Source organism: Lipotes vexillifer, unplaced genomic scaffold (assembly GCF_000442215.2).
Source record: "Lipotes vexillifer unplaced genomic scaffold, Lipotes_vexillifer_v1.1 scaffold440, whole genome shotgun sequence".
Lineage (NCBI taxonomy): Eukaryota > Metazoa > Chordata > Mammalia > Artiodactyla > Lipotidae > Lipotes > Lipotes vexillifer.
This window is the reverse complement of record NW_006778543.1, coordinates 577,857-604,576: the sequence shown is the minus strand read 5'-3', so window position 1 is coordinate 604,576 and position 26,720 is coordinate 577,857. Positions and strand designations below refer to the sequence as shown.

The 26,720-nt window shown below is 42.2% G+C and overlaps 1 protein-coding gene across 1 annotated transcript in view; it reads right to left on the bottom strand.

Annotated features, from left to right (window-relative positions):
• SNTB1 (syntrophin beta 1) overlaps positions 1 to 26,720 on the bottom strand; it is a 225,136-nt gene that overhangs the window by 62,807 nt on the left and 135,609 nt on the right. The window contains exon 3 of the mRNA XM_007451661.1: positions 19,790 to 19,997. Within this exon, the coding sequence (XP_007451723.1) occupies positions 19,790 to 19,997 (208 nt within the window). The remainder of the gene's footprint in view (positions 1 to 19,789; positions 19,998 to 26,720) is intronic.

Genomic DNA, 26,720 nt, shown 5'->3' with positions numbered 1-26,720 from the left:
GGAAAGAGTTCTGTCTCCAGACTTCCTTTGGACTCACGATTGCAACTGCAAATCCTGCCACAACTGCCAGCCTGCCCTGCAGATTTTGGCCAGTCTGTCTCTCTGTCTGTCTGTCTCTGTATGTATCCTGTTCCTCTATTTCTTTGGAGAACCCTAATACAACATATAAAACACATGCTGATATTTTCTATTTCATTCCAATTAATTAAAAGAAAAATATTGCCTGCAACCCACTCATTTAAGTCATGACGTTTTGAAAAGAGCTTTATTATCGTGTGATTTACATACCACAACATTCTCCCATTGAGAGTGTACAATTTGATGATTCTTCATATATTTTTAGAGTTCTGTGGCCAGCCATCACCATAACCTAATTTTAGAATATGTTCATCATCTCCAAAAGAAGCCCTGGACTCTTTAGTATTCATTCTCTAGTTATCATTTGTTTTTTGTTCTAAAGCAGTGTTTCTCAAAGTGTGATTTGGAACCAGGATCATCAGCATTATCTGTGAACTTGTCAACAGTGCAAATTCTTGGACCCCAATCCAGACCTACTGAATCAGAAACTCTTGGGGTGGGGCCCACCCACCTGTGTCTCAGCAAACATTCCAGATGATTCTCATGCAAATAAACATTTGAGAACCGCAGTCCTGGAGGACGGGACAGGAAGACCATGTGCTCTCGAGTGTTCTCTGTGCTCCCAGGATGAGACAGGGCAATGGCTGAGTCTCCCAGGAGTTCTGTGGGATTCAAGTTTCATTCAGGAATCACCTCAAATGTTCAGACCTAAAATTCAGTTCAATAATCAATTCACTCATCACTTGGGGGATTAGTGGATTGATTGAGCTCTTAGTGAATTGTTAGAGCTCTTTCTAACAGAGTAGAAAGTTTGAGTCAAGGCCTCATCTCCCCAGCGTGGATTCTAACCTGGATGGTGAAGAGGTGGCTGCAGCTCTTCTCAGCAGGATGAAGAGAGTCATCAGGTGAAGACTTTGGGCGAAAGGACCCCTGCTCCCCCAAAGGTTCCATGTCCAAGTGTCTGAGAGTGACAGCTGGCTTTGGTTCAGAAACTCTGATTACAAAAAAGGAAAAATGACAGATATGGGACCAAATAAAGAGGGGGCGTAGAAAGTGAGGCTGGAGACCAGGAGGGAAGGTGAGCCGGGCCCCCTGAGAAGTGGAAAGGCAGACGAAGTGGAAGCAGTTTCTTCCTCTTCAGGTATCACCTCTGCTGCTTCATGTGTGTGTTCAGCTGTCGTTGCAGATGGGCATCGTCTGCTTTCTCATGGCTCAGGCGCTCTCAGGTTCTGAGTCTCAATCACCTGTCAGTTAGGCGTCCACACCTAGCAATCTCCCAAAGTGTCGGTTCTTCTTTTCTCGTGTGGTCATGTCAGCAGCCACTGATCAGCCTAAGGACAGGTAGGACTTCTGTGTCCCATATTCATACATCCAACTATTCCACCAATAGAAACATCAGATCTAAAGACTGAACTATAGAAACCATTCCCAGGTAAGACAGATAGAAATCAGGGTTCAAAGCCAGGTAACTGTCTCCAGTAAGATGTGCTTCCTTACCCAAGCCATTGCTATTCCAGAGACTATGAATGCATGTAGTGGGTGCATCATAAGTTGTTACTGAAGGCATGAAAGCGCTTGAAATCTCACAAGGAGGGGCCTCTTGAATCCCAGAGTAGAGGTCCGTGCCGCATTTTAGTCTCTACTTTCCCATGACAAGCATGTGATCTTGGATTGGTAAAGAACCTTCCCACACTTACGTTCCCTCACGTGTGAGGAATGTAGAGCGGGCGATGTACACAATTCCCTGCCCCTCTGTATTCATCTGAATCGTCAGTGCTGACTCAGCAGTTCCCTTTCTCCGAAGCTTGGAGGAACAGCAAGAGATGGGCTGAATCCTGTGCTGCAGAAGAGCGCAAAGACTTCCATCTGCTTTCAGGAGCCTTATGTGCTTCTCCCGCCTTTCGTCACTCACTCTGGAAAAAGATGTTACTTCCTCCAGCTCCCACAAAGACTGCCAGCCTCCCAGGAAATAGCCGCAAGGCTAACAGATGGAAAGATGTGGCTTCCAGTGACCATACCATGTCTGCTTGTGCTTCTTTAGAAATGTCGCTTCAAACAAAAGTAATACATTTACAAGACAATCCATGACACACACCTTTGGCTACTGCTTGTTAAGCAGACATGCTGAGTTCAACTCTTCCACCTAGTGCGTATTAGTGATCCCTGCTTAGTAGATACCCAGTAGATGCGTGTTGTTGACAGTGATGAAGACGGTATAATGTTTCAAAACGGAGAGTTATAAAAGGGAACCCTCTGCAAAAATTATCTCACATTTGTTAAAACAAAGTCCAGATTAGGACAGGACTAAAGAAGCAGACGTACAGAATGGACTTGAGGACATGGGGAGGGGGAAGGGTAAGCTGGGACGAAGTGAGAGAGTGGCATGGACACATATACACTACCAAACGTAAAATAGATAGCTAGTGGGAAGCAGCCGCATAGCACAGGGAGATCAGCCCCGTGCTTTGTGACCACCTAGAGGGGTGGGATAGGGAGGGGGGGAGGGAGGCTCAAGAGGGAGGGGATATGGGGATATATGTATATGTATAGCTGATTCACCTTGTTATACAGCAGAAACTAACACACCATTGTAAAGCAATTATACTCCAATAAAGATGTTAAAATACAAACAAATAAATAAGTAAAATTTTAAAAGTCCAGATTAGGCAAAACCCCTGTAAAACACTAGCATGAATTTGCACCGTAACCCCCATGAGCTGTGTATGGACTTATGCTTTAGGGGAGAGGGTTTAATCCGTGGCTTGTGGTATCAGCCTATGTACTCTTTAAGAGAATTAGGAAAAGGCGCCCTCTTCTGGGAAAAAGCAGCCCTGCAGGTACACCATTTAGCTACAGACTGCCATTATGTTGAAAATAAAGGGCCCTTTCTTCTGGTGGGGTCAGGTTCCTGCTTCCACCCAACGCAGGCTTGGCAAGTGGAATGTCAGTTGGATTTTGCCCTATTACTCCCCATTGCTGGGCACCTTTGTGGGGTGCACGAACTGTACAAACTTACAGAGCAGCCTTAGTGAATATTATCAACTGTGTAAATACAAACACAACAGATGAGGGTTTCTCAGCACTCTACACAAGCATCTCAAAGCAACAGCTATTATTCCCCTAAAAGTTTACACTGAGACATATCTATTCCAGTTCAAAACATTGCACTGCTTTTGGATTTTTCTCACTTGCTTTTTAGTTAAAGAGAAGAAGACCCAATTTGGGTTTTCAATAAGAAATAAACAGTAGGAAGTCTGAATAGGAAGTTCTTATTATTACATCTGGTAACCAAAAGTGGATAAGACTTCCACTGGTATGTACAGTTGCAGGTCACTGCCCACTCAGGTCCAATTTTCAATAAGTTGTCTTTAAAAGAAAATTAAGCAAATTGGGCATTTTTCTGTGTCTCACAAGACCAGGTGGTGGTGAGAATTCAAGATGACAATGTACAGAAAAGTGCTTTTAAATTCTGAAGACCTACAGAAATGTCAGTTCCTTTAATCTGCGAACTAGCCAGTGTCAAGCTTAACAAGAAACCATGAGTGGCATTCTTGTTCAAGTTAGGGAAAAGAAAATATCAGAGTGGCATTCCTGTTCAAGTTAGGGAAAAGAAAATATCAGAATGCTTTCTATCCTATTGTATAACACTGCTAAGAAAGTCCTATCAATCCAGCAAAATAAATAAAATAGGGTCATAAAAATAATTGGAAGACAGAGGTAAAATGATCATACTTGGGGGTTGAGATGACTCTATAACTGGAAAACCCAGGAGAAGCAATGGGAAAACTTATAAGTAACAGAAGAATACAACAAGTTGGCTAGGTACAACATTAATATATAGAAATCGTAGACTTCATATATACAGTCTGTAAAAGTGAAAACTGAACAGATCCTATGTATAGTAGCTAAAAGTAAATAAAAATAAGTACAAATCCATGTAAAGAAAATTAAAAAGAATAGAATGGAAGGATTCAAAGAAAATCTAAACCAATACTCAGTTCTTGAAAGGGACTATTCATCATTATAAAGATGTTACTCTTCCCTAGAACCCATCATTTACATTTTCATTCTGCCAGTGGGAGACTAGATATCTTGAAACACTTACAAATGCTGGATAAAATCTTAACACATATCCTTTTAAATGAATACCTCAAAATCTCAGGTGCAAGAAAAAAGGAGGGAACTGCAAAGCAATGGGTTGATGCTATGGCCAAGCTGGCATAGAGAGGATGGGGTAGACTGAAGGTTAGGTTATTGGTTTCCATAACCAAAACCAGGTTTCAGCACTCCTTGGGAATAGCGGGTTGCTGCCCAACGCCATGGCAGGCCATGCCTGCGAGGTGGGAAGTTGTAATTGCTGTCCACGCATAAATCTGAACCCTTGAAGGGCTTCACAGTTAGTGAAAGAATAGACAGAAAAAAATTTTCTTGACAACACCCTGTGATTTGAATAGGATAAAAGGCCTCCTCTGATCATTTATAACCACAGGCTATGGCCCATGAAGGTCTGGGGTCAGCATTTACACTGCCCACATGGTCCAGGAAACCCCAAGCTGAGCAATTATCAAAAATGTTGACCTGAGCCACTGAAACTCTGGCTGCACCTGGCAGATCCTTCAAGATAAAGCTGTTCTGTAGGGACACAACTTTGACCCAGGCACAAAGTATTCCCATAATTAAGCCCCCGATGGAGATGAGTTTACAGTCCAAAATTTCACAACACATGATAAAAATCTTCCATGAGAATGAGTTAACAGACACATCATATAGGGTTATTAGAACGCTAAGAACTTATGCTCTAAGCTTAATTGTGTCTCCTCTAGTCCCCAAATTCATAGTCGAAGTCCTAACCCCTAGTACCTAAGAATGTGACTGTGTTTGGAGATGCAGTCTTTGGAGAAGTAGTTAGTTAAATGAGATCATAAGGGGGGCGCTTAGTCCAACATGACTGTTGTTCTTTTAAAAAGAGGAGATTAGGAGACAGACACAAACAGAGGGAAGACCAAGTGAAGGCACAGAAGAAGACGGCCGTCTACAAGCCAAGGAGAGAGGCTTCAGGAGAAAGAAACTAACACTGTCAACACCTTGATCTCAAACTTGTAGCCTCTAGAAGTGTGAGAAAATAAATTTTCTGTTGTTTAAGCGACTTAGTCCGTGGTACTTTGTTACGGCAGCCCTAGCAAACTAACACAACTAACTACATACAATAAAAGGACAGACGCTAACACAGAAGTCTGTTAAAAATATTAGAAACCATAAACATGGAATAAGACGCTGAAAATAAGAAAAGAACTCCTGCTGGAAAAACAAAAACAAAAACAAAAGTGAAAAGCACTAAAGAAGTATTTCATCAAGAAGGAAACTGAATTCCAAAGGAAGAAGTGGGTGTAGAAAGCAATGATGAGCAAAGAGAGCAGTCAGCTTGTGTGCAAATCTAAGCAAGTGTCTGTTGTTGGATTCAAAAAGTGACCACTGATTTGGGGAATGTAAAACAAGATGGCAAATAAGACATTGAACAAAATAACATGTAAGACAGGAGTGGAGCAAAAGCTTCCTAAGATCCTTACATTTGGGGGAATGAGTTAGGGATATTAATTTTGTTTAGATTTTGTGAAGTCATATACACATATTGAAAATTAAAGGGAAACTACTAAAACAACAGATAAAGGCTATATAATTTCCAAAATAAGTAGAGAGGGAAAATAAAAGAAAGAACAAAATAAAAACAATAAATCCACTAGCAGGCAAGAAAAAAAAAAAGAAACAGAAAAAGCGAAGATCCTAACATAGGAAGAACTCAGTATAGAATTGCCTGCTTCCCTCTCGTGTAGTTCATGACCCGGTGTTCCTTAACCCTAGGGAAATAATGGCCTAGACCATGTGTACAGCTCCATGCTGGAGCATTTCTCCCACCAGTGACTTCTATGGGTGATTCAATGACCACCTGCCAGCAACAGTCCAGCCAGCAGGCATCAGACGGGAGCAGGACGCCCTGAGTCATCAGGGGAGACTCTTGCTAAGATGTGAAGTTTCAACCCAACCTGCCTCCCCATCATCAAGGGAGTGAGTGTCTCTGGGGAGAGCTGCCCGCACTGCAGAGTCACCCTTGCAAAATCCATAATCAAATTCAAAGATGAATGGACAATAGTTTTTACAACAAGCACCCATTAATTTTCAAAGAGAAAAATAGGTTTAAAAAAATCTCGAAAGTGAGTGAAAACGAATCATGTCACCCTCTCTCTCGTTCTTCCTCTTTTTCTGCTTAGAAGGGAGAGAAGAGAAATGTGTGTCACTTTATCTAATATTCAACATGTCTCTGCGCACAGATATTCCAGCAGTGCTGGGCCACAGTTCTGCCTGATGTTTTCCAGGCTTTGTAGGAAATACTTGACAAATTGGCTTGATATACTCTGGAATCATAGCACAGACCTGATGCCTCTTGTGAAAATACGTAATCCCTAAGGGTACCGGAGAGGAGACTTACTAAATTCATATTTTCCACCCAAATCTTTCCTTAGGGGCTCTCCATGAGGCTGGACCAATGTTCCTAGCCCACCTGATCTCAGATGTATCTAATTAATCACAGGAAGACTTACACTGTTATTTAATCCGACAGGATTGGTTTTTGCCTTGCACATTTTCTCTGTGGATCATGGTTTGATTTTGAAACTTCTCACTTTGTTGTTTCCTTCTTTGATCAGCTTATAAACTACCTGAGGACAGGGACTGTGTTTTGCATTTGTAGCCCACGTATGCCCTTGAGCAGGGCTGACCCTCCCGCAGGCAATTAACCTAACTTTGCTGAATTTTCTTGATAATGCTAAACAGAGCACTTAAAAAATTAATGCTGGCTGTTATTAGTTTTATCCACCACTAAGCTTGGAAGTAATTAGACCTTGCTTCATGGTCACTCTTAGACACTTGTTGGCCAGTGACCAAAGAGTGGGGATGGGAGAGAAGCAGCAAAATCAAAAGTTATTAAATAGCAATTGGAAGCAGCAGGGGCAGGGGGGAGTCAATAAAGAAACTGGAATTATTATTTTAAATTATTTTTGAATATTTACAGGGTTTTTTTTATAGTGCTTCCTATGGCAGTCTCTGCAGAAAATTAAATCAGAGAAAGAAGAGTTACCTTTAGACATGAGGTGATAGGAAGCCAACTCACATAACTACCAAGAAGGCAGTGTCAGACATGTGGTGAACGTCCTGTGAGTTTGCTGGAAGTCCTATTAGGATTGGTTTTTTGTTTGTTTTTTTCTGTTTATTAGTGGGCTTGTTTGGCTGTTACCTAGAAGACATCTACTTCAAAGCTAACTCAAATATTGTCTTTCTGGAGCCTTCCAGGGGTCCCTCCAAACAGTGAATCCCTGTTTCCATTTGACTTCATTCATATCCCCGCAGCACGTATCGTGGTGTCCATAGTGGCGTCCTGCTAAAATTTAACTCCAGCCCTAGGACAGAGCACACTTGAGGAAAGCGATCATGTTTATATCTCCACCCTGTACAGTGGTCCTAATAATAATAGCAACTTTTACTATTAATGAGATCTCGTTATATCACAGGTTGCTATGGTGTGAATGTTTGTGTCCTCCTAAAAAATCATATGTTGAAATACTAATCCCCAAGGTGATGGAATTACGAGGTCGAGACTCTGGCAGGTGATTCCATGGTAAGGGCAGAGGCCTCCTGAATGGGATTTTCCCTCCTATGAGAGCAACCGCACAGAGATCCCTCTCCACTTCTGTCATGTGAAAATACAAGGAGAAGTTTGGACCTGGAAGAGGGCCTCGAACTTGCACGCTTATCTTGGACTTCCAGCCTCCAGAACCGTGAGAAATACATTTCTGCTGTTCATAGGCCAGCCCGTCTGTGGGCTCTGGTTAGAGCAGCCCAAACGGACTAGGGCAGATGTTGTGATAAGCGCTTCGCATTCTTTACATCAGTTCGTCTTCAAAACCTTTGCCAAGTAGTTATTATACCCCTTTCACAGATAAGAAAACTGGGGCTTAGAAACATCAAAGTGGGCTTGTCCAGGCCACACAGCTGGAAGGTCATCGCACCAGGTGGGCTAACCCCATAGTCCATGCTCTTTTTCACGATGGTAGACAGCGGTGGTTATTAAACTCCAATGTGCATCAGAATCTCCGGGGAGCTCGCTGAGAATGCAGGTTCCCAGGCCCCACCTCCTGGGGTGATTCTGATTCAGTAGGTTTGGGGTAGGGCCCCAGAATCCGCATTTTTAACCATCAGCATCCTCTCTCTAGGCAATTCTGATGAAGTTTCTTACAAAATTCTCGAGAAACAATACAATACTGTTGTTTGCGCACCAGACACTCAGCGACGGTCAATAAGTGGATATAACATTTGTAGACATTTATACAAGATAAGCACGTGACATTCTTTTTTTTTTATTGAAGTATAGTTGGTTTACAATGATGTGCAAATCTCTGCTGTACAGCAAAGTGACTCAGTTACATACATATATACATTCTTTTTTTTTATACTTTTCCATTATGGTTTATCACAGGATATTGTATATAGTTCCCTGTGCTATACATTAGGACCTTGCTGTTTATCTGTTCTAAATGTAATAATTTGCATCTACGAGCCCCCAATTCCCAGTCCATCCCTCTCCCTCCCCCCTCCCACCTCCCCTTTGGCAGCCACAAGTCTGATCTCAGCGTAACACAGTTTTTTATTAAGAGACTGTTTCCTCTTATTTATACACTGATCAAATGAGCATGGTGTCACAAAAAGAACTTTGGAATTGTTCATTCAAATGTAATAATTTCCCTTTGCGAGCCCCCAATTCCCAGTCCAACCCCCTCCCCCCCCCCCCCCCGCCCCCGCTTCGCAACCTCAAGTCTGTTCTCTACGGCATGTGACATTTTTGTATCTGTTTCTACAAGGGTAAAGATGAAGAATTACAATGGTGAGACAGATTTAGGGACCTCTATGTCAAACACAGTCAAATGGGTTTCTTTATATCAGGACCTCTCAGAGCTTTTAATATAGGCAAAATATTAAAGGCAAAATATAGCCTTTTTTCGAAGTTATTTGGTCATGGATCCCATTACTTCTTTTTCTCTTCATTACCTCTTTTAAACTGTATTAACAGTTTGGAAAGCAGTGCCTTGGAAAATAAATTAATGATAATAGCTTGCATTTGTATGGAGCTCTACAGTTTACAAAGAGCTTTCACATGCATCATTATTGCCTTTTTCAGGGTTGCATGCAAGAGTTCAGAGAAACTATCAGTGGTTTGCCCAAGACGAAGGAGCTTGTGTGAGCAGAGTGAGGGTCAAAACTGGGTCTTTTGGGCTTGGTGTCCACTGTTTATCCATGCCATCATAGCAGGTACTTTCTTATATAAACTTAATGCTTAATGGAAGCAGTGTAGTAAAGTGAAAAACCATTTACCTTTCTTTGCCTCAGTTTCCTCATCTGTAAAATAAGGCAGTTGGAACAAATTTAAGAGAGGTGCCTTGTCCAAAGTCAAATAACTTATCTTCTGTAGCATGGCTGAGTCTGTAATCAATTTTCTCAACTCCTTAACCAGTTCAATCCATTTGCCCTGAACTATAAGCCAGCAATAGTGCTAGGCGCTCTGGGTGCCATACAAAATTAGGCACGATTCCTTCTTTGACATATTATGTCTCCCAGAATGTGCTGGTAGAAATTTTTGTGCACAACTGCCTTCTAAGGCCAGAGTGCCATGCCCTTTTGTACCTCCAACCTGCCATCTCCTGAAAAAACAAACAAAATAATACAGACAACATAGCACTGCCTTGAAATGTCACCAATGTCCTTGCGGTCAGTGCCACATGGCCATGCCTGAAGGTCTTAAATCTACTGTTACTCAACAGCAAGGCTGGAAGCCAGTCAGCTTCCCTTTGGTAATAAAAGCTATTACCTGACTTTAAACATTTCAACTTTCCTCCCTACTTCACAGTTCACAGAGCACCCCTCTGATGCAGAAGGATTTTTTATTTAAGAGGAGATATAAGACATGTTTTTCCACCTCTTGATGGCTTATTACTTCCTATAAGCTAAGAAATGGTGATTCTGCAACACAGCTTTGCTAATTGCTCACATCTGTTAAGATGTCAGTGCACTGGGTGTCTCGCTGCCCTCCTCCCAACTCCATCTCATGGCTCGTCTGGCATTAGCACTGCCAGAGCCTGGGTTAATACGTATGCCATGCAACTCATTAGTTGCACATTAGTATCAAAGCCAGGAATCAATATGATGGAGCCAACAATGTGTTGGAACTTGGGTCAGAGTCTCAGGTGAGGACTCCTCAAATGCAGAGGCCAGCAGACTGGCCTGGGCTCCACAGCCCACACCGAACACATCGTGCTCCCAGGAGGCACTGGGGAGGACGACAAATATGGGGCCTCATTAAAAATTGAGGGGAGGAAAAAAATCCCTGTGCAGGACCCACGAGACTTCATGGTTATTCATTTGCCCTTCCACTCACATGAAGAATTTACTAGGATTATCACCTAAGTAAGAGAGTGCTGAACTGTCAAGTGCTATTATCATAGTTCCAGGAATCAAACGCCATGCATCAGGGATCCAAGTGAAAGTTTTAAGCATGTCTCTTTAAATCCAAATGTTATTTTTATCCTCTGAATAACATAAGCTGGTTTCAATCTAACGGAGGTGAAATTATGAAAGCATGTGTTTCTCTCCCATTCCCTCCTTCCCTCCTTCCTTCCTTCTTCCTGTTTCCTTCTTTCCTTCCTACCAACTTCCTCCTTAAATGGATATAGTAATAAATAGCTCTTTAAAACCTGTTCTTCCAGACTGGGGCCTCTCAAGTCATCCCCGTAATGCATCATTCGGCACACAAATACTGCTCACACACCTCCTATCACCTTTTCCTGGAGGACAGCAAACCCTAGCAGGACCAGAAAAACTGTATCAGAAAGGAAAGGCTTCGTCAGATCTCCAAATCCGTCATGTTTCAAAGTAATTATTTAATGGGACATTTCTGGGTAGGACTGTCTTGCTATTACTAACAGTTTCCCTTTCTTTAAGAGTAGAACAAGGAGGTAAAGACTCCCAACAGTTGGTATTTTAGAGATGATTACCTGACCCTACATGGATATTTAAAATTAGCTTGATTTTTGTGGGTCTGGTTTGAAGAAGAAAAACAACCCAACACTCCATGTTTGAAATTACAGTGCATGCAGTGCTCATATTTTCATAAAACCACTTAAAAATGAAAGGTCAAACTAATCATTCCAACACCGAGAATCGGCTTTCTTGTCAGCACAGTTCAAAGAGTAGCTTTTATTTTCAACGATCACACCTTTTTTGGGCAGAATCCCAATAAGCAGTTTTCACCATGACAACCATGAGGCGTGCACAACATCTCCGATTGTGCCTGTGTTCTTCCTGAAAGGGAATGTGTTCCTGCAGAGCAAGGATGTCGCCACCTCTAAACTGGGCACACAGCCTCATGCTCACTCACTGAGAGAACAGAACTCAACTCTGCTCTGGTAGTTAGCTGGAGTAGAATCAGTGAGTTCTCAGGAATGTCAAAGGAAATGAAGATGAAATCACTATGAAGCACGAAGCAAACATTTAATTCTACTTATGGTCTGAATGTTTCTGTCTCCCTAAAATTCATATGTTGAAAACTAATGGACAAGGTGATGGTATTATGGGGTTGGGCTTTGGGGGAAGTGATTAGGTTGTAAGGACATGGAATCTACATGAATGGAATCCGTGCCTTACAAAAGATATTCCAGAGAGGTCCCTGACCCCTTGCCCTTTCCCCCATCTGAAGACACAACAAGAAGTCTGCAGTCCAGAAGACAGCCCTCACCTGACTATGCTGGCACCTTGATCTTGGACTTCCAGCCTCCAGAGCTGTGAGAAATAAATTTCTGTTGTTTATAAGCTACCCAGTCTATAGTGTTTTGTTAAAGCGGCCCAAACAAAACAAGACAATTGTTTATTTATTAAATATTTTTTCCCCTTTTATTTACTTATTTATTTATTTATTTATGTCTGTTTGGGTCTTTGTTGCTGTGCATGGGCTTTCTCTAACTGCGGTGAGTAGGGGCTGCTCTTCGTTGCTGTGCTCAGGCTTCTCATTGCGGTGGCTTCTCTTCTTGTGGAGCACGCGCTCTAGGCACATGGGCTCAGTAGTTGTGGCTCACGGGCTCTAGAGTTCAGGCTCAGTAGTCATGGCGCACAGGCTTAGTTGCTCCGCGGCATGTGGGATCTTCCCAGGCCAGGGCTCGAACCCATGTCCCCTGCATTGGCAGGTGGATTCTTAACCACTGCACCACCAGAGAAGTCCAAGACAATTGTTTATTGTAACTGGTGTGCTTCCTTGAGTTGGAGAACACCAAGGAAGAACACTTCTATGAGAGAGACAGTGGAGTGTTCACTTCTAAATCTATTTTTGGTACAATACACAAAGCCCTAGGCTATATTTCATAAAAAGCAATATGCTACAGTACTCAACCTTTTTTTAAAGAAAAGATAGTCCGGAAACAAAACAGAGAAGATGGCAGCGTGGGAAGATGCAGAGTTAGCGTCTCCCTACAACTAGGGCACCTGCCTGCCGCTGGTGGAGAACTCTGACACCCAAGGAGATGGAAGGAACCCCAAGGTGAAATGGTAGGATGTAGGGGGACTGAGGGGGTAGAAGTGGAGGCCAGACAGGCTCGGCACCCCTGAGGCGGGGAGATCAGGAGAGGCAGGCGGGAGGGGCCCTCTGGGACCGGAGGGGCAGGAGAGGAGACGAGGGCGTTTGCCCCGCCCACTCAAGCCCAGGAAGCCTGCTGGGCTCCCAGGTGAGGTGCCCTGTCCTCTGAGACCAGGGTGGGGGGCACGGCTGGGCCCCTTCAGTTCCTTCAGCCTAAGCCCCACCCCCCCACAGGCCCCAGGGCTTTCTAGCCCTGTGGCTCCTGAGCATTGGCCCCTCCCACTGCCCAAACCTCGCCACTGCTTAGGCCCCACCCTCCACAGCCAAGGCCTCCCCCCCACCTTTTTTTTCCCCTGCTCTTTTCTACTATTGTGGTACTGATGTACCTTCCAGTTGTTGATTCATCTATACTTTTATTTTTATATTCTTCCTAACATGTTAGTTTCCTAGTCTAATTCTGTTTTTCACTTTGTTATTTTTGTTTGTTTGTTTCTGTGGCCTCAGGTAGCTTGCGGGATATTGGGTCACGAGCCTGGGGTCTGGCCAAAGCTCTTGTGGTGGGAGCTCTCAGTCCAAACCCTGGACTAACAGAGAACCTCCGACTCCAGGGAATATTCATCAGAGTGAGGTCTCATGGAGTCCCTCATCTCAGCACCAAGACCCAGCTCTACCCAATAGCTCACAAACCCCAGTAGTGGAAGCCTCAGGCCAAAGAACCAGTAAGACAGGAACACAATCTCACTCATAAAAAAAAAAAATGAGATGGCAAAGAAATATGTCACAGATGAAGGAGAAAGGTAAAAACATATGAGACCAAATAACTGACGAGGAAATAGGCAATCTACCTGAAAAAGAATTAGAGTAACGATAGTAGAGATGATCCAGAATCTCGGAAATTAGAATGGAGGCACGATTGAGAAAATACAAGAAATGTTTAACAAAGATCTAGAAGAACTAAAGAACAAACAGAGATGAACAACACACACAGCATTGGCCTTGCTTTGCATGTTTCCAACATTTATGAATTCTAATTATCATGGTTTAATTAAATAATCCCAGTCTCTTAACAACATGGTTCAAGTTTCAGTTACCATGGTGTATTAACCTCTGAGCCATACAGTAAGTCAATATTTTGCTGAAAGGACCAGTGCAAATCCTTTTTACTGCATTTAATAGACAATGTGTGTGTGTGTGTGTGTGTGTGTGTGTGTTTGTGTGTGTGTGTATTCTAGTTTTCCTCTAACCTATCCTATCAAAGATAATTTCAGTCTTTGTAGGACAGGAGAGAAAAGATTTTAATAAGTGTTGCTCTGTCGTGGTATGTAAATTCCCTCTGCTGTGGAATGAATGTTTCTGTCCTCAAATTTGTATGTTGAAGCCCTAATGTGATGGTATCAGGAGGTGGGGCCTTTGTGAAGTGATTAGGTCATGAGGGTGGAGCCCCCAAGATAGGATTAGTGTCCTTATAAGAAGACAGCTAGCCCTTTCTCTCTCTCTGCCACTTGAGGATACAGAAGAGGACTGTCTATAAATAATGAAGAGGGAACTCAACCATGCTGGTACCCTGATCTTGGACTTCCAGCCTCCAGAACTGTGAGAAATAAATATCTGTTGTTTATAAACCACCCAGTCTATGGTACTTTGTGATAGCCCGAACTGACAAAGACACCCTTTATTTTCATAAAGGCAAATGAAGGATTTGAGTTATTTTGATATGTCTCTTAGTTCTGAAACTGTGCTTTTGGTATGTAGTGGTGCTCTGACACGAGGTTCTGGGGGGGTCCCACTCATATGGACACTTGTTCCCTGGGTCCCTTATTAGCTCAGCTTAGTGGAGAGTTCTGAGCTGTGGAGTTAGAAAGAGGGGTTCAAACTCTGGCTCTGCCACTTTCTATAGGAGTGATCTTAGAAAAGTTTCTTAACTTCTCCAAGTTTGCCTCCTAGGATAGGGATTATTTCAAGCACATTGCCTGAGACAGACTAGGCACATAATAAATACTAATTACCAGCTTCGTCTCTTCCAACAACACCCTGGGGAGGCACAGCTCTATAAAACTGCCCATTTGAAGGAAACTAGTGGAAATTAGGAAAGCTGAGAATTAAACTTGCATCTCAAAGCTACCAACGGGGTATTTTTTTTTTTAATTGTGTTGTGTTTTTAATCTGACAAGAAATGTTTGCAAACTGAGATAACAAGGTAAAGCAAAGACAATACCCTACAAACTGAGCACAAAACAGAATTTAACAATTCTGCCATATCCCTGTTTATTATTGTTTTCTTAAGTAGTGAGAGAGTCACAACTTTTTTTCTATTTATTTTTTCTTTCTTATTCCTTATTTTATTCTCTTTCTTTTCTTTCTTTCTTTTTTTTTTTTTTTGCGGTACACGGGCCTCTCACTGTTGTGGCCTCTCCCATTGCGGAGCACAGACTCCGGACGTGCAGGCTCAGCAGCCATGGCTCACGGGCCTAGCCGCTCCGCGGCATGTGGGATCCTCCCGGACCGGGACACGAACCTGTGTCCCTTGCATCGGCAGGGGGACTCTCAACCACTGCGCCACCAGGGAAGCCCTATATTCTCTCTTTCTTTTTCTCTCATCTGAAATTGGGCCATTGAAGACACCTCAATAATAACTGTAAAAAGATTAACTGAAGAAAGATGATTGAAAAAACTTGTTTGGGGCATAATGCATTTTATTGTTCAGGGTAGGGGTGAGCATTTATGGGCCTTTTGGGGCAACTGGGGCTTTGCAAAGAGTTAAAAGGCTTAAGACTAATATGATCACGGGAAAGACTTTATATTGGTGCACCTGGCCCATCTACAGGTGAGGGCACTCCCAGGGGAAAGCAGTCCAGGACCTGTCACTGTGGTGTCGTTCACAGGACCGAGGACACCAAGGAGACAAGGAATACAGCCCCACTCAAAGGCGATTGCAGAGCTGACCTTGATTCTGTAGAGAGTTCAGGGAATGGCTGCCAGAATTCAAGGAAAGAATTAAATTGATCGCCATGAATGAGCTACACTGGATTCTTTTAAAAATTAAAGAGAAAATGATATCACAGCACTGTCCCATTCACTAATTATTCCTGTATCTTGACTTAAAGTGTGACCATAAATAAAACACCTTCCATTTTCTAGGTCCCAGAGTTCAGGCTACTGTAACACATTACCACAGACTGGGTGGCTTAAAGAACAAACATTTATTTCTCATGGTTCTGGAGCCTGGAAGCCCAAGATCAGGGTGTCAGCCTGGGGTTCTAGTGAGGGCTCTCTTCCTGGCTTAGCGAAGTCTACCTGCTTGCTGTGTCTTCACGTGGTAGAGAGAGAGCGCTCTGGTGTTTTCATCCCTTATAAGGGTGCCAATCCCATCATGGAGCTCTCCATCCTCATGACTTCATCTAAACCTCATTACCTCTCAGAGCCTCCACCCCCAAATTCCATTACATTAGGGATTAGGGTTTCAACTTACAGATTCTAGGGGGACACGTTCAGTCCATAGAGGTCACCTCTAAGTTCCCTTCTCTCTGATTTTCTACATGAAGATTTCCTATTGCCGCCAAATCAAATTCAAACCATCTGTCCAGCTTTCAAGATCTTCCATAATTGGGTGCCATCCAAGGTACCAGATTTGCTTACCGCCTTCCTTCAGGATGACCCCGCTTCCCTTTAGACCAGTCTCTGGTCTGCTCTCCCTACAAACTGTAAGCCGTCACCTCCACTTTTTTCTCACTCTCATTCTCCTCTCTTGGAGTGTACTGAACTCTCCCCATTGACTCAAGACCTAAGCATTTCTTGGTAGACATTCTTCTAGTCCCTGGACCATCTCACAATGAAGAATAACGTTAAATATACAGTTTTCCTTCTGTGTAGCAGAGGAAGTTTTAGGGTTTGCACTGAACAGGATTTTAGAACGGAAAATGTTGCTTCACATTGTTTTAGTTCATGTAAATGCCAGTTTTAAAAACTTGAAATTGAATATAATATGTACAAACCTTGTCCTAGAGCTACTGTTATTAATCCAAAACAATCAAAGATTGACAGTATAGGAAAAGACAAAGGATATCAATTTAAGGTAAATTACAGCTGAATATATATAGGATCATACTTTATATCTTTACAAATACCAAGTGAATTCTCTGATATTTGTGATAATATAAGAAAGCCACAGTATTAAGGATTTGCCATTCATTCTAACATTTTGCTAAAAACCATTCATATGTCTACACACTAGGATTCAGTATTAAATATTTATTCAAAAAAATTCCAGTTTGCATTTGCTCCCCTGGACTTGATCTATGGTCTAATCTTTTAAGAAGTTCTGAAGATGAAAGCAATAAAAGACATCCTTGCCTCTGATAATTATCCATGATAACTCATTATTGATTGCTCTTATGGATAAAGTGCATACTACAATTTAAAGAAACATCTGTAATGATGATCTGAAATTACATCAAAAGAATAAGAATATTCTAAAAGCAGAAAGCTTTTTATGCACCTTTATGACTGCTCCACAGGAATGCTTAATGTGTCTACTGATAATTTGGGATAAGCAAAAGGCATAAGCAGACAATTTATAAGTGAGAAAATGGAACCTTTGGAAAAAATGTCAATATCACTACTAATGACACAATATCATTTTTCAACTATACAGATAGTAATGGTTTTAAGTGCAGTTGGTGTTAAAAGAGATGAGACAAAAGTACCTTCCAGAGTTGAGACCATCTCAGTTACTTGCAAGGTAGAGGGATGTGTGTGTTAGACAGACTCCTTTTGCCTCTAGATCCACGCTCCATCCTTTTCTGCCCTGGTCGGAGCCCTGGGAGTCTGACCCTAACAGAGCATCAGTGGGGCTCTCTTGCCTCTGGCTTCCAATCAGCCTCAGCCAATGGGAGACACCAGCAGGAGATCGGCAGGCAGGGATTGGCAGGGGTTGTGTTTCTCTCCTGAAGACCATAGCTCTTAGTGGATGCCTTTTTCTATAGCTACAAGTCTTGCTGGTTTCAGGTAACTGCTCCCGTTCCTGGCCATTTCAGGTTAAAGGATGGTAGTGACCCCTAACTGTTGAGCTCTGGAGTGCTTCTCCATCCCTTACTGGTTTTCCTTGCCTCGGCCACACCTTATAAATTATTGCTATGTTAAATCCCTTCCAATCATCCCTTTTGAGTTTGCCATCCACCTCCTGCTGGATCCTAAAGTATGCAGTACACTTCCACGTCCACTCCGGACCCTAATCAAGTGAGGACATTTTTCATCCCAATCAACTCCTCCCCTTTTCCTTCTATAGCGCATGTCTATTGTTTTTGCTTTCCCAGAACCCATTCAGTCTTTTCCTTGCACAGCAGCCTAGTTTTCCATTGGAGAACCACCTCCCTGCAACAAACGGGGCACATGGTTTGGATCAGGCTGATCTTAGGACTTCTGTGGGAACTAAGGAGAGCAAAGAGGTTTCTATTCACTGAAATAGCCAGCTACAAAAACAAATCAAAACAAAACCGCCCCCACGAGCCTGAAACTCTTAGGCCAAGTAAAGGGGGCTTGCTAGGGTATAAACCAACAAAGTGGACAGGGTACAAAGAGATGGAGAGGCAGGTCTATTATTATTATTTGAGTCCCTGGATCCCACCATGCCTGAAGCTTACCCTTGGACACTGTAGTTATCAGAAGTGGTAGGTCCCCTTTCATGCTCAAGCTGAGTTGAGCTTTCTGTCACTTGCAACTGAAAGATCCCTGACTAATGAGACTTCTCTTAATAAAAACACATACATTTGGAGAGAGTAAAAAGTGGAGAGGGTTAGAGAACGACTTCTAAAATGCTATCATCCAGATTTGCAGTGTTGTTTTCATCAGGAATCCCCACACATGGTGTCATGAGAGACTACCTGTGGTTTTTGTTTATTATGATCTCGGTGCCACCACAACCTGCACTGTCCCTTTAGTCCTTTGAAACCTGTGAGAGATAGGACAATACCAAACCAAACAGCCCACTTTGTGTTGAACTTTGTGGCTGAGACCCACACATGAACTGATGCGAACAAAGAACAATGGTGGAAAACTGCCGAATGCTGTGTTCAAATATTTTCAGGTGCCATTGGACCGGGTCTTCTCAGATGACATGGTTCACTGGCAGGAAAGCTGTTATTGCAACAATCATTATTCCCATTTACCACCTATTAGAATGTGAGTCACTGGGAGGTCAGACTGTCACCAAAGCCCAGTGTTCCTGAGCACTGAAGGTCAAGTTCAAGGGACAGCAATCAGATGTAAGGGCAATGGCAAAGGCTCAATCCTTTGAAATCAAGAGGAGGGTTAACTCCCAGGAGATTGCTGCAGTGAGTTTTACTATCTTCAAGGTATCACACCACTTGGGAAAAGAAGTCAGAGTGACAGTGTTACCATGACCCTAGGTCCCTTCCACAGCAGCTGTCCTCCCTGGGGAAAGACAGTAAGCATTTTTTCATCTTTATACACCCCTCCCCACTCCTGCCTAGCACAAAATACGTGCTCATAAATGATGACACATTCAGAGCCTGCTGGCTTAAGAATACAACTTAAAGATAATATACAAGAGTCAGCATGGAGTAGCTGCTTAAGAAATCCTTGCTGTTATTATCATTGTTATTATTTGTAAATGCATCGATGTTAACAAGCAGATCCATCAAAACCCACATGAACCCTCTTTTAAGCAACAATTTCAACTTCTTTACCTCCCAAGGAGACAGCTCTCTTGTGAGTCTGAGTTATTTCCCCTGCCCTTCCTGTGTACATATGAGAATCAAACTGTCCGGTCACTTTCTCACTCATTCATCCATGCAACAGACAAATTAGTGACCACCTGCATTTTGCCACATATTGGACCGTGTGTGGGGAATCAAGGTTGCTGAAGACACAGCCCCTGCATAATGCAACGGAAAATCTGCTGGACAGAGACGAGAAATCCCAATGAGAGAATCAGCCTGTGGAATGAGGTACCTGACTTCAGTGGTTGCAGCAAGTGCGGGGAAAGCCTGGGGAAAATGCCTACGACGGGGGGAATGTTTTCCTTACCTTTTCTGCAAGCCAGCCAAGATGCCTGATCTCCCGGCTCCCAGCAATGCCCGTCTTCCCCAGCTGCTCTCGGACCTCGGTGATCACTCGGGTGAGCAGGTCACTGACGTTGCAATGGATGGCAGTGAACCAGGCCTGGGCAGTGGCTGAGTCCTTGCTTCGCAGGATCACCGTGTGCTTAGCATCTGGAGAGTGGATTTCAAGTTGCCTAGAGAAGCAAAGAGAGAAGAGTTGGAAAGTTCCCTGGCAGATCATGCTTCCTAAGTCCTGGGCCTCAAAGGTGAACTAATTCTTTGTTTTCTTTTCCTGTTATACATCTTATTTTAATTGTTAGCTTTTCAATTAAGATTTTTGAATTTATTTTTCAATTGAATAAAAGATTCTTTATAGTGCTTTACAATTTTCAAAAGTTCCATGCAGATGAGAGTTCACCTAATTCCGTAATAACCTTTTTCCCCACCTCCTACCTCTATATTGCCTCTCCCCACTAAGTTGAACAAATTCTTTACTCTTACATTTAACTCGTTTCCCATGGTTTACCTTAATGCCCCCATCATTCATTCATTCATTCATTCACTCACTCATTCATTCATCTACAAACACTGACTGTACGCGGGCATTGGTCGAGGTACTGGGGGCCTAGCTATCCAACCATCCAATCACCTGAGTTAAGGATGTCTGGTTTTCCTGTTACTCAGCTGAGTGGCTTTTTAGTAGTATCATATTAAGACTTCCAAACTGTGAGCTGATATTACTTTACCTTACCTCTCAATCCACAAAGGATTTTAACAATATACTCACAACCTAGCTGCTGCTGGTGGGAAGTAGATTGAAATATCTACCCACTTGCTTAATCCTACTGCTAGGGTTAATTGTGAATTAGCATCAAAGACGACCAAACTGCATTCTTTAAGAATCCTGTCTGTGGCTCATTTCCCTACCACTTAATACTTGGACAAGTGTAGTGCAGGAGTGAGTTGGCCGAGGAAAGGGTAACAGTGGGGAGAGAGATGCACGAAAAGTGTTGTTTATTTATTTTTTTTGGCTGCGTTATGCAGCTTGCAGGATCTTAGTTCTCCGACTAGGGATCGAACCTGGGTCCCTGGCAGTAGAAGCACGGAGTCCTAACCACTGGACCACCAGGGAGTTCCCAAAAGTGTTATATTTAAAGTCAAATACCAAAGTTTATGCCAGAACTCCAACGGGATCACCTGAGATTCAGAGTGAGATCTACATACTGTAATTATGGTAAAAGGCAGAAATTCTAGACAGATCCTTTTAGTTTTTAACTTTTTGTTTTGAAATACTTACAGATTTACATGGCATTGCAAAATTAAGACAGAGAGGTTCAGTATACCCTTTACCCAGTTTACTCCAATGTTTCTATTTTACATAACTCTCCCCCCATTCACCCTCACAGTCACAAGTGCTGCCCTCCCCTCCACCATCGCAAGTCCCTGGCAACCATTAACCTGTTCTCCACATCTATAATTTTTAGACAGATAATTTTTATTGCAGAGAGAAAAGCATACATTTAATTTATTCATTCATGTATGTATACATGCAAATAAATAACATTTCTTCACTCATGTTTGCATTAGAAAGATACAGGGATTGGGAAATTCAAAACTAAATGAAATGATCCATGTAACAATTTCCCTTCATCCCTCAATAATTATGCTAACATTAATCGAGTATTTACTATGTGCCAGGCAAAAATTTAAACCCTTTTATATTATTTTTTATAATTTTTGTAATATCCCTATGACTGATATTATTTACCTCATTTAACAGGATAAAAAAAAAAACAAACTAAAGTTTGGAGGGACAGAGAAAGAACTGACTCAAGGCCACAAAGCTGGTGATACTGGGATTCAACCCATGATGCTGAGGCTCAAAAGACCATGAATGTAAATACTGAATTACAATGCCTCTCCTTTAGACTGGATGACATCCAGTAAGGGAGCACCCGTTGTCCTTCTACAGCTGTCTCAAGGCATCATCACCAACAAATATGCCCAACAGTGTCCTACTTAGCTCCTAAATTTAAAATAACAGTTTTGCAGATCACCAGAAAATTAGAAGTCCCAATGTAACCTGGCCCCATTTACATTTGAAACCAACATTTTAGAGTGAGTAAACCTTTTCTACCCATAAACTTAAATGATAGAAAAAGAATTATTTAAAAAGTAGAATATCTCTAGGGGAGTTTTAGCAATAATTAGCGGATTTTTTTCGGTAAGAAATTTGCAAAACAAGTCTTCTCGCTAAGACTTCAAAGGTTTTATGTGATGAAACAGGGAATTTTTTAGGTGACATGTGTTCTTACCCAGAAGAATATACTCTCATGCCTCTTAGGCACTTTTCAAAGAAATGGGTGGTCAATCTAGGGTGAGTTTTCCTTCCCTCCCAAAGTTCTTACTCCTCAGTAAAGCTGAGTAGCCAAACACAAACTAGGATTCTCCAAAAACATTACTGAGAGCTCAACTTGCTTTTCAAATTATTCTATCAATATCCATCATTCTAGGAATTTAAAACATGCAAATATTTTTCTCTTAGAATATTTTCCTTTGAAGACCTGGATTTTTTTTTTCTTAATGACAGTTTGGGAAGCAGCCACTAGCCAGGTATCACACACACACACACACATGCATACAAAAATGATGCCAGCAAAAAAGAAAGAAAGAATAATTTCTTTGTTGGGTTGCCAGCATAACCAGAGGAAAGCTGGCCTATAAACAGAGGTCCAGGCTAGTGAAGAGAAGGACCATTTTCCCCAGATTTTGACAGCATTTATCATTACTATTAATTTTTAAGTAAGCTTTTAAAGCATAACATAGAGATAGAAAAGTGCACAGATTGTAAATGTATTTTCACAAAGGGAACACATTCCTGTAACCGCCACTCAGATGAAGAAACAGAATATTACAAGTATCCCAGAAGTCACCTCACACTCCCTTTCCAGTTATTTTCCCCTCAAATAACCACCAGCAGAATTTCTGTCACCATGGATGACTTGTTTCAGGCAAAATGGGTGAGGTTTTGTTTGTCTGTTTTCATTTGTTGTTGTTGCCTGCCCTATAGGGAGGATCTTGGACTGTTTTTGAGGCAAAGTTTAAATACCAGGTCCTATGTCTTTTTAGTGGTGGTTCTCAAAGTGTGACCACAGACCAGCAGCAGCAGAATCAGCTGGGAACTTATTAGAAATATAAATTCTCAACTTGTACCTGGACCCACTGAATTAGGAATTCTGAGAGTGAGGCCCAGCGATCCCCCTCCAGGTAAATCTGACGCAATTTAAGTTTGAGAAGGGTGCTCTATGGGGTCATAAGAAAAAAGCATTGAGCTTGGTTGTTTGCCAGGGGCCCCAGTGGCTGAAGTGAACTTGCTGAAAAGTGAACTGACCTCACCCCGCCCCATCAGTCTCAAAGAAGGAACAAAGAGGATACAGAATAGAGAGGCTTGTGGCTTTTTATAGTTAAAACAAGCAAGCAGCAGAAGTTCTCCATCAAAAGTATTCTTCAGGAATCCCCGAGTAGTTGTTTTTTTTAATCATTTAATTAAACATAGATGTTTGGACCCCATCCCAGACCTATTAAGAATTTCTAGAGGTTGAGGCTGGGTAAAGGCTTTAAATGTTCCACAAATTATATAGATTAAGGATCATGGCAGGCCTTTCTGAGCTCAAGCTCAAACCACCCCCCAAAGAGCTATGCCCGTAGGGGATTGTCACCAGAAAGGCAACACAACAGAGGGCTCTTGGAAAGTGTATTAGTAATCCACTGCTGAGTAACAAATTCCCCCAGAATTAAGTGGCTTAAGACTCCAAACTTTTGGGACTTCCCTGGCAGTCCAGTGGTTAAGACTTCGCCTTCCAATGCAGGGGGTGTGGGTTTCATCCCTGGTCTGGGAGCTAAGATCCCACATGCCTCGGGGCCAAAAAACCAAAACATAAAACAGAAGGAATACTATAACAAATTCAATAAAAGACTTTAAAAAATAGTCCACATCAAAAAAAAAAAAAACCTCCACACTTTTGTTATGTCACAAAAGTTGCTTGAGTGTCTTCATGACATGGTAGCTGGCTTCCCCCAGAGAACAAGAAGAAACTACTATTCCTTTTATCACCTGGTCTCCAAAGTCATATACCATCAGTTCTGATTCATTCCTTCTTTTTTTTCCTTTTTGATTTGAATTTTATTTTATTTATTTTTATACAGCAGGTTCTTATTAGTTATCTATTTTATACATATTAGTGTATATATGTCTGATTCATTCTTTGTGTTGGAAGTAAGGCACCAAGTCCAATGCACACTGATGAGGAAGAGTTAGGCTTCACTTCTTATTTTATTTTATTGTATTTTTTTGCTGTACGCGGGCCTCTCACTGTTGTGGCCTCTCCCGTTGCGGAGCACAGGCTCCGGACGCGCAGGCTCAGTGGCCATGGCTCACGGGCCCAGCCGCTCCGCGGCACGTGGGATCTTCCCGGACCGGGGCACGAACCTGCGTCTCCTGCATCGGCAGGCGGACTCTCAACCACTGCGCCACCAGGGAACCCCAGGCTTCACTTCTTAAAGGGAAGAGAATCAAAGGATTTGGGGACATATCTTAAAACCACTACAGACAGGCCTTGGATGAAGTAAGGCTCTGGAGAGTCTGTCCTGAATGTAAAGGGAGAGTGTTTGGGGTTATGAATCAACAGCCTAGGAAGGGCTTACAGATTTGAGTGAAGAAGGAGAAGGCCATTCTTTCTGACAAGGCTGCAGCTTTGCTGGCTTTATAGATTCTGTAAAGAGACAGAATGTGACTCAAGAGAGGGGTCAGTGCCAACAGGGGGATGAGAAAGAGCCTTTCACTGACAGCATATGGGAGCAGCATGAAATCACCAAAAAATGATAGTGGGTGAAGAATTGTTGGCTCGTCTGGCACAGAAATGATGTCAATTATTTGTGCAATGAATAAATGAAAGAATTCAGTGATCCACGTTCACTTCTCCCTCAACCCAAAGGGGAAGGAGGAAGAAGAGTACCAACCTTTCCTCTTAATACCAATGTACTCTACACACTAAAGCAAACAACAAGTAGCTGGTAGCACGGAAGTCCCCAGAACTTCCGAGAGACAACTCAAGATTCTGGTCAAGGTCATGGAGTGACTCTGTATATATATGGTTACTTATCACACTACCTAGCACACATCTCAAACACACACACTTTGGCTTAATTTGTCATTCAATCTTATTTTGCCAAAATGTAAATGTACCAGGGGCAATGCATGTCTTGGAGTATAAGGAGAGAAAGAAATCCTATTCCTGGGCTAGCTGTGCAGTAGTTTTTTCAGTAGCCCATTTTTAAGGAAAACAATTCAAACCCACAGGTGTCAGGAGGTAGTTGTTAAGCATATAGATTTTGGGGTTCAGGCTGACTTTAAAACTTGTTGGCTGTGAGCCAAGTTCCTTAACCTCCCTAAGTTTCAATTTTCTTATCCGTAAGATGGCTCAATCTTGCCTCTCAAGATCATTGAAAAGACAAAAATGAGATAACGTATGCATGGGATATCACAGTGCCAAGCTAATCTTGATCAATTCTGGTTTGTATTCTGGTTTACAATGAAGAATCTTCCCAAATTTGCGTACAAGAAGATGGTAGTGGTCCCACGAGGCAAGGAAGAGTCCTCCAGGGTGGGCCCTGAGACTCTTTTTCAGAGTACTTGGACTTGAAAAATGCAAGCCCCAGGAGAAACTAAAAAGTTATACAAAGCCTATTTCTAACATCTTGGGATGGAAAAAAAATAACTTTGGGGAGAGATGCATGAGTTTCTTGAGAGATACTGGAAGATTTGGGGCAAAGATGATTCTACATTATCCCTTATCCCATCTACCTAATTTATTCCACCTAAAAGGACTTTATGAGGTTTATGTTGAGTTTTAGCCATAACTAGAGCTACAACTATCTGTTGAAGTCCTTTTGCTTTCTGAACTGCCTGAGCTAACCAGTGACTCTGGGGGTGAAAAGAGATCTGGAATGGTTTCATCTTACTGAAGTATTCTGCTGACAACCTACCCCAAAAGAACCACTTTGTAGGGTCAAATATTTCAGGTAACTCATTCTTTAAAAAGGCACTTGCAACTCCAATAATTACCTCATCCATCTGTAAAGGAGAGATAAAGATGAGGAAATAAAGTAGGAAGAGGGGAGGTGGCCGGGGTGGGGGAGAAAGAAAAGGAAAATAAAAAAAACTCAGGGGTGGAAAAATAACTAAGTGGTGTGTAAAAATGGCACTGTGGTTGGGTGGCTGAAGTCATGAGAGCCAGAGAACCAAAAAATGCCTGATACAATGGAAGTGAAAAATGCACAGGGCAGACAGTGAGAGCAGTATCATATCATTAATGTAAAAATGATCCATATAAATGTTTGTAAATGTGGAGACTATGCCTGGAGAGGTGTACAGGTAGGTTCAGTTAGGAGGGAAATTGAGTGACAGGACAAGATAAGGAGGGAAGCTTTCTCTTTTTTAAAAAAATTAAAAAAAAATTTTATCTCAAAAAAAAATAGTTCTATGCTAGATTTTACATATGGAGACATAAACATATACAAATTTAATAAAAGAAGAGGTACAATAGTCCCCCAAAGCCAAGTTCTGTAATCGAGGCCATATCTTCACAATAGAGATAGTACCAAACTATGTTTGCAAGCCACATAAAAACACAGCCACATTATAAAAATTGTCTCATTGGCCCGCCTGAATACAAATGCCAAGAAGCAACTGAGAACACAATCAATCCTTGCAGAATGTTAGAACCAAAATGAATCAGCAAACCCACTCACTTAAGAAGGGAAACTTTCACAGTATAACACTGTATTTTCTGAATTTTGTTCCATGTGTACCCACTGTGTATTCACTGTATTGGAACAGAAGGTGGGGGGGAGGGGAA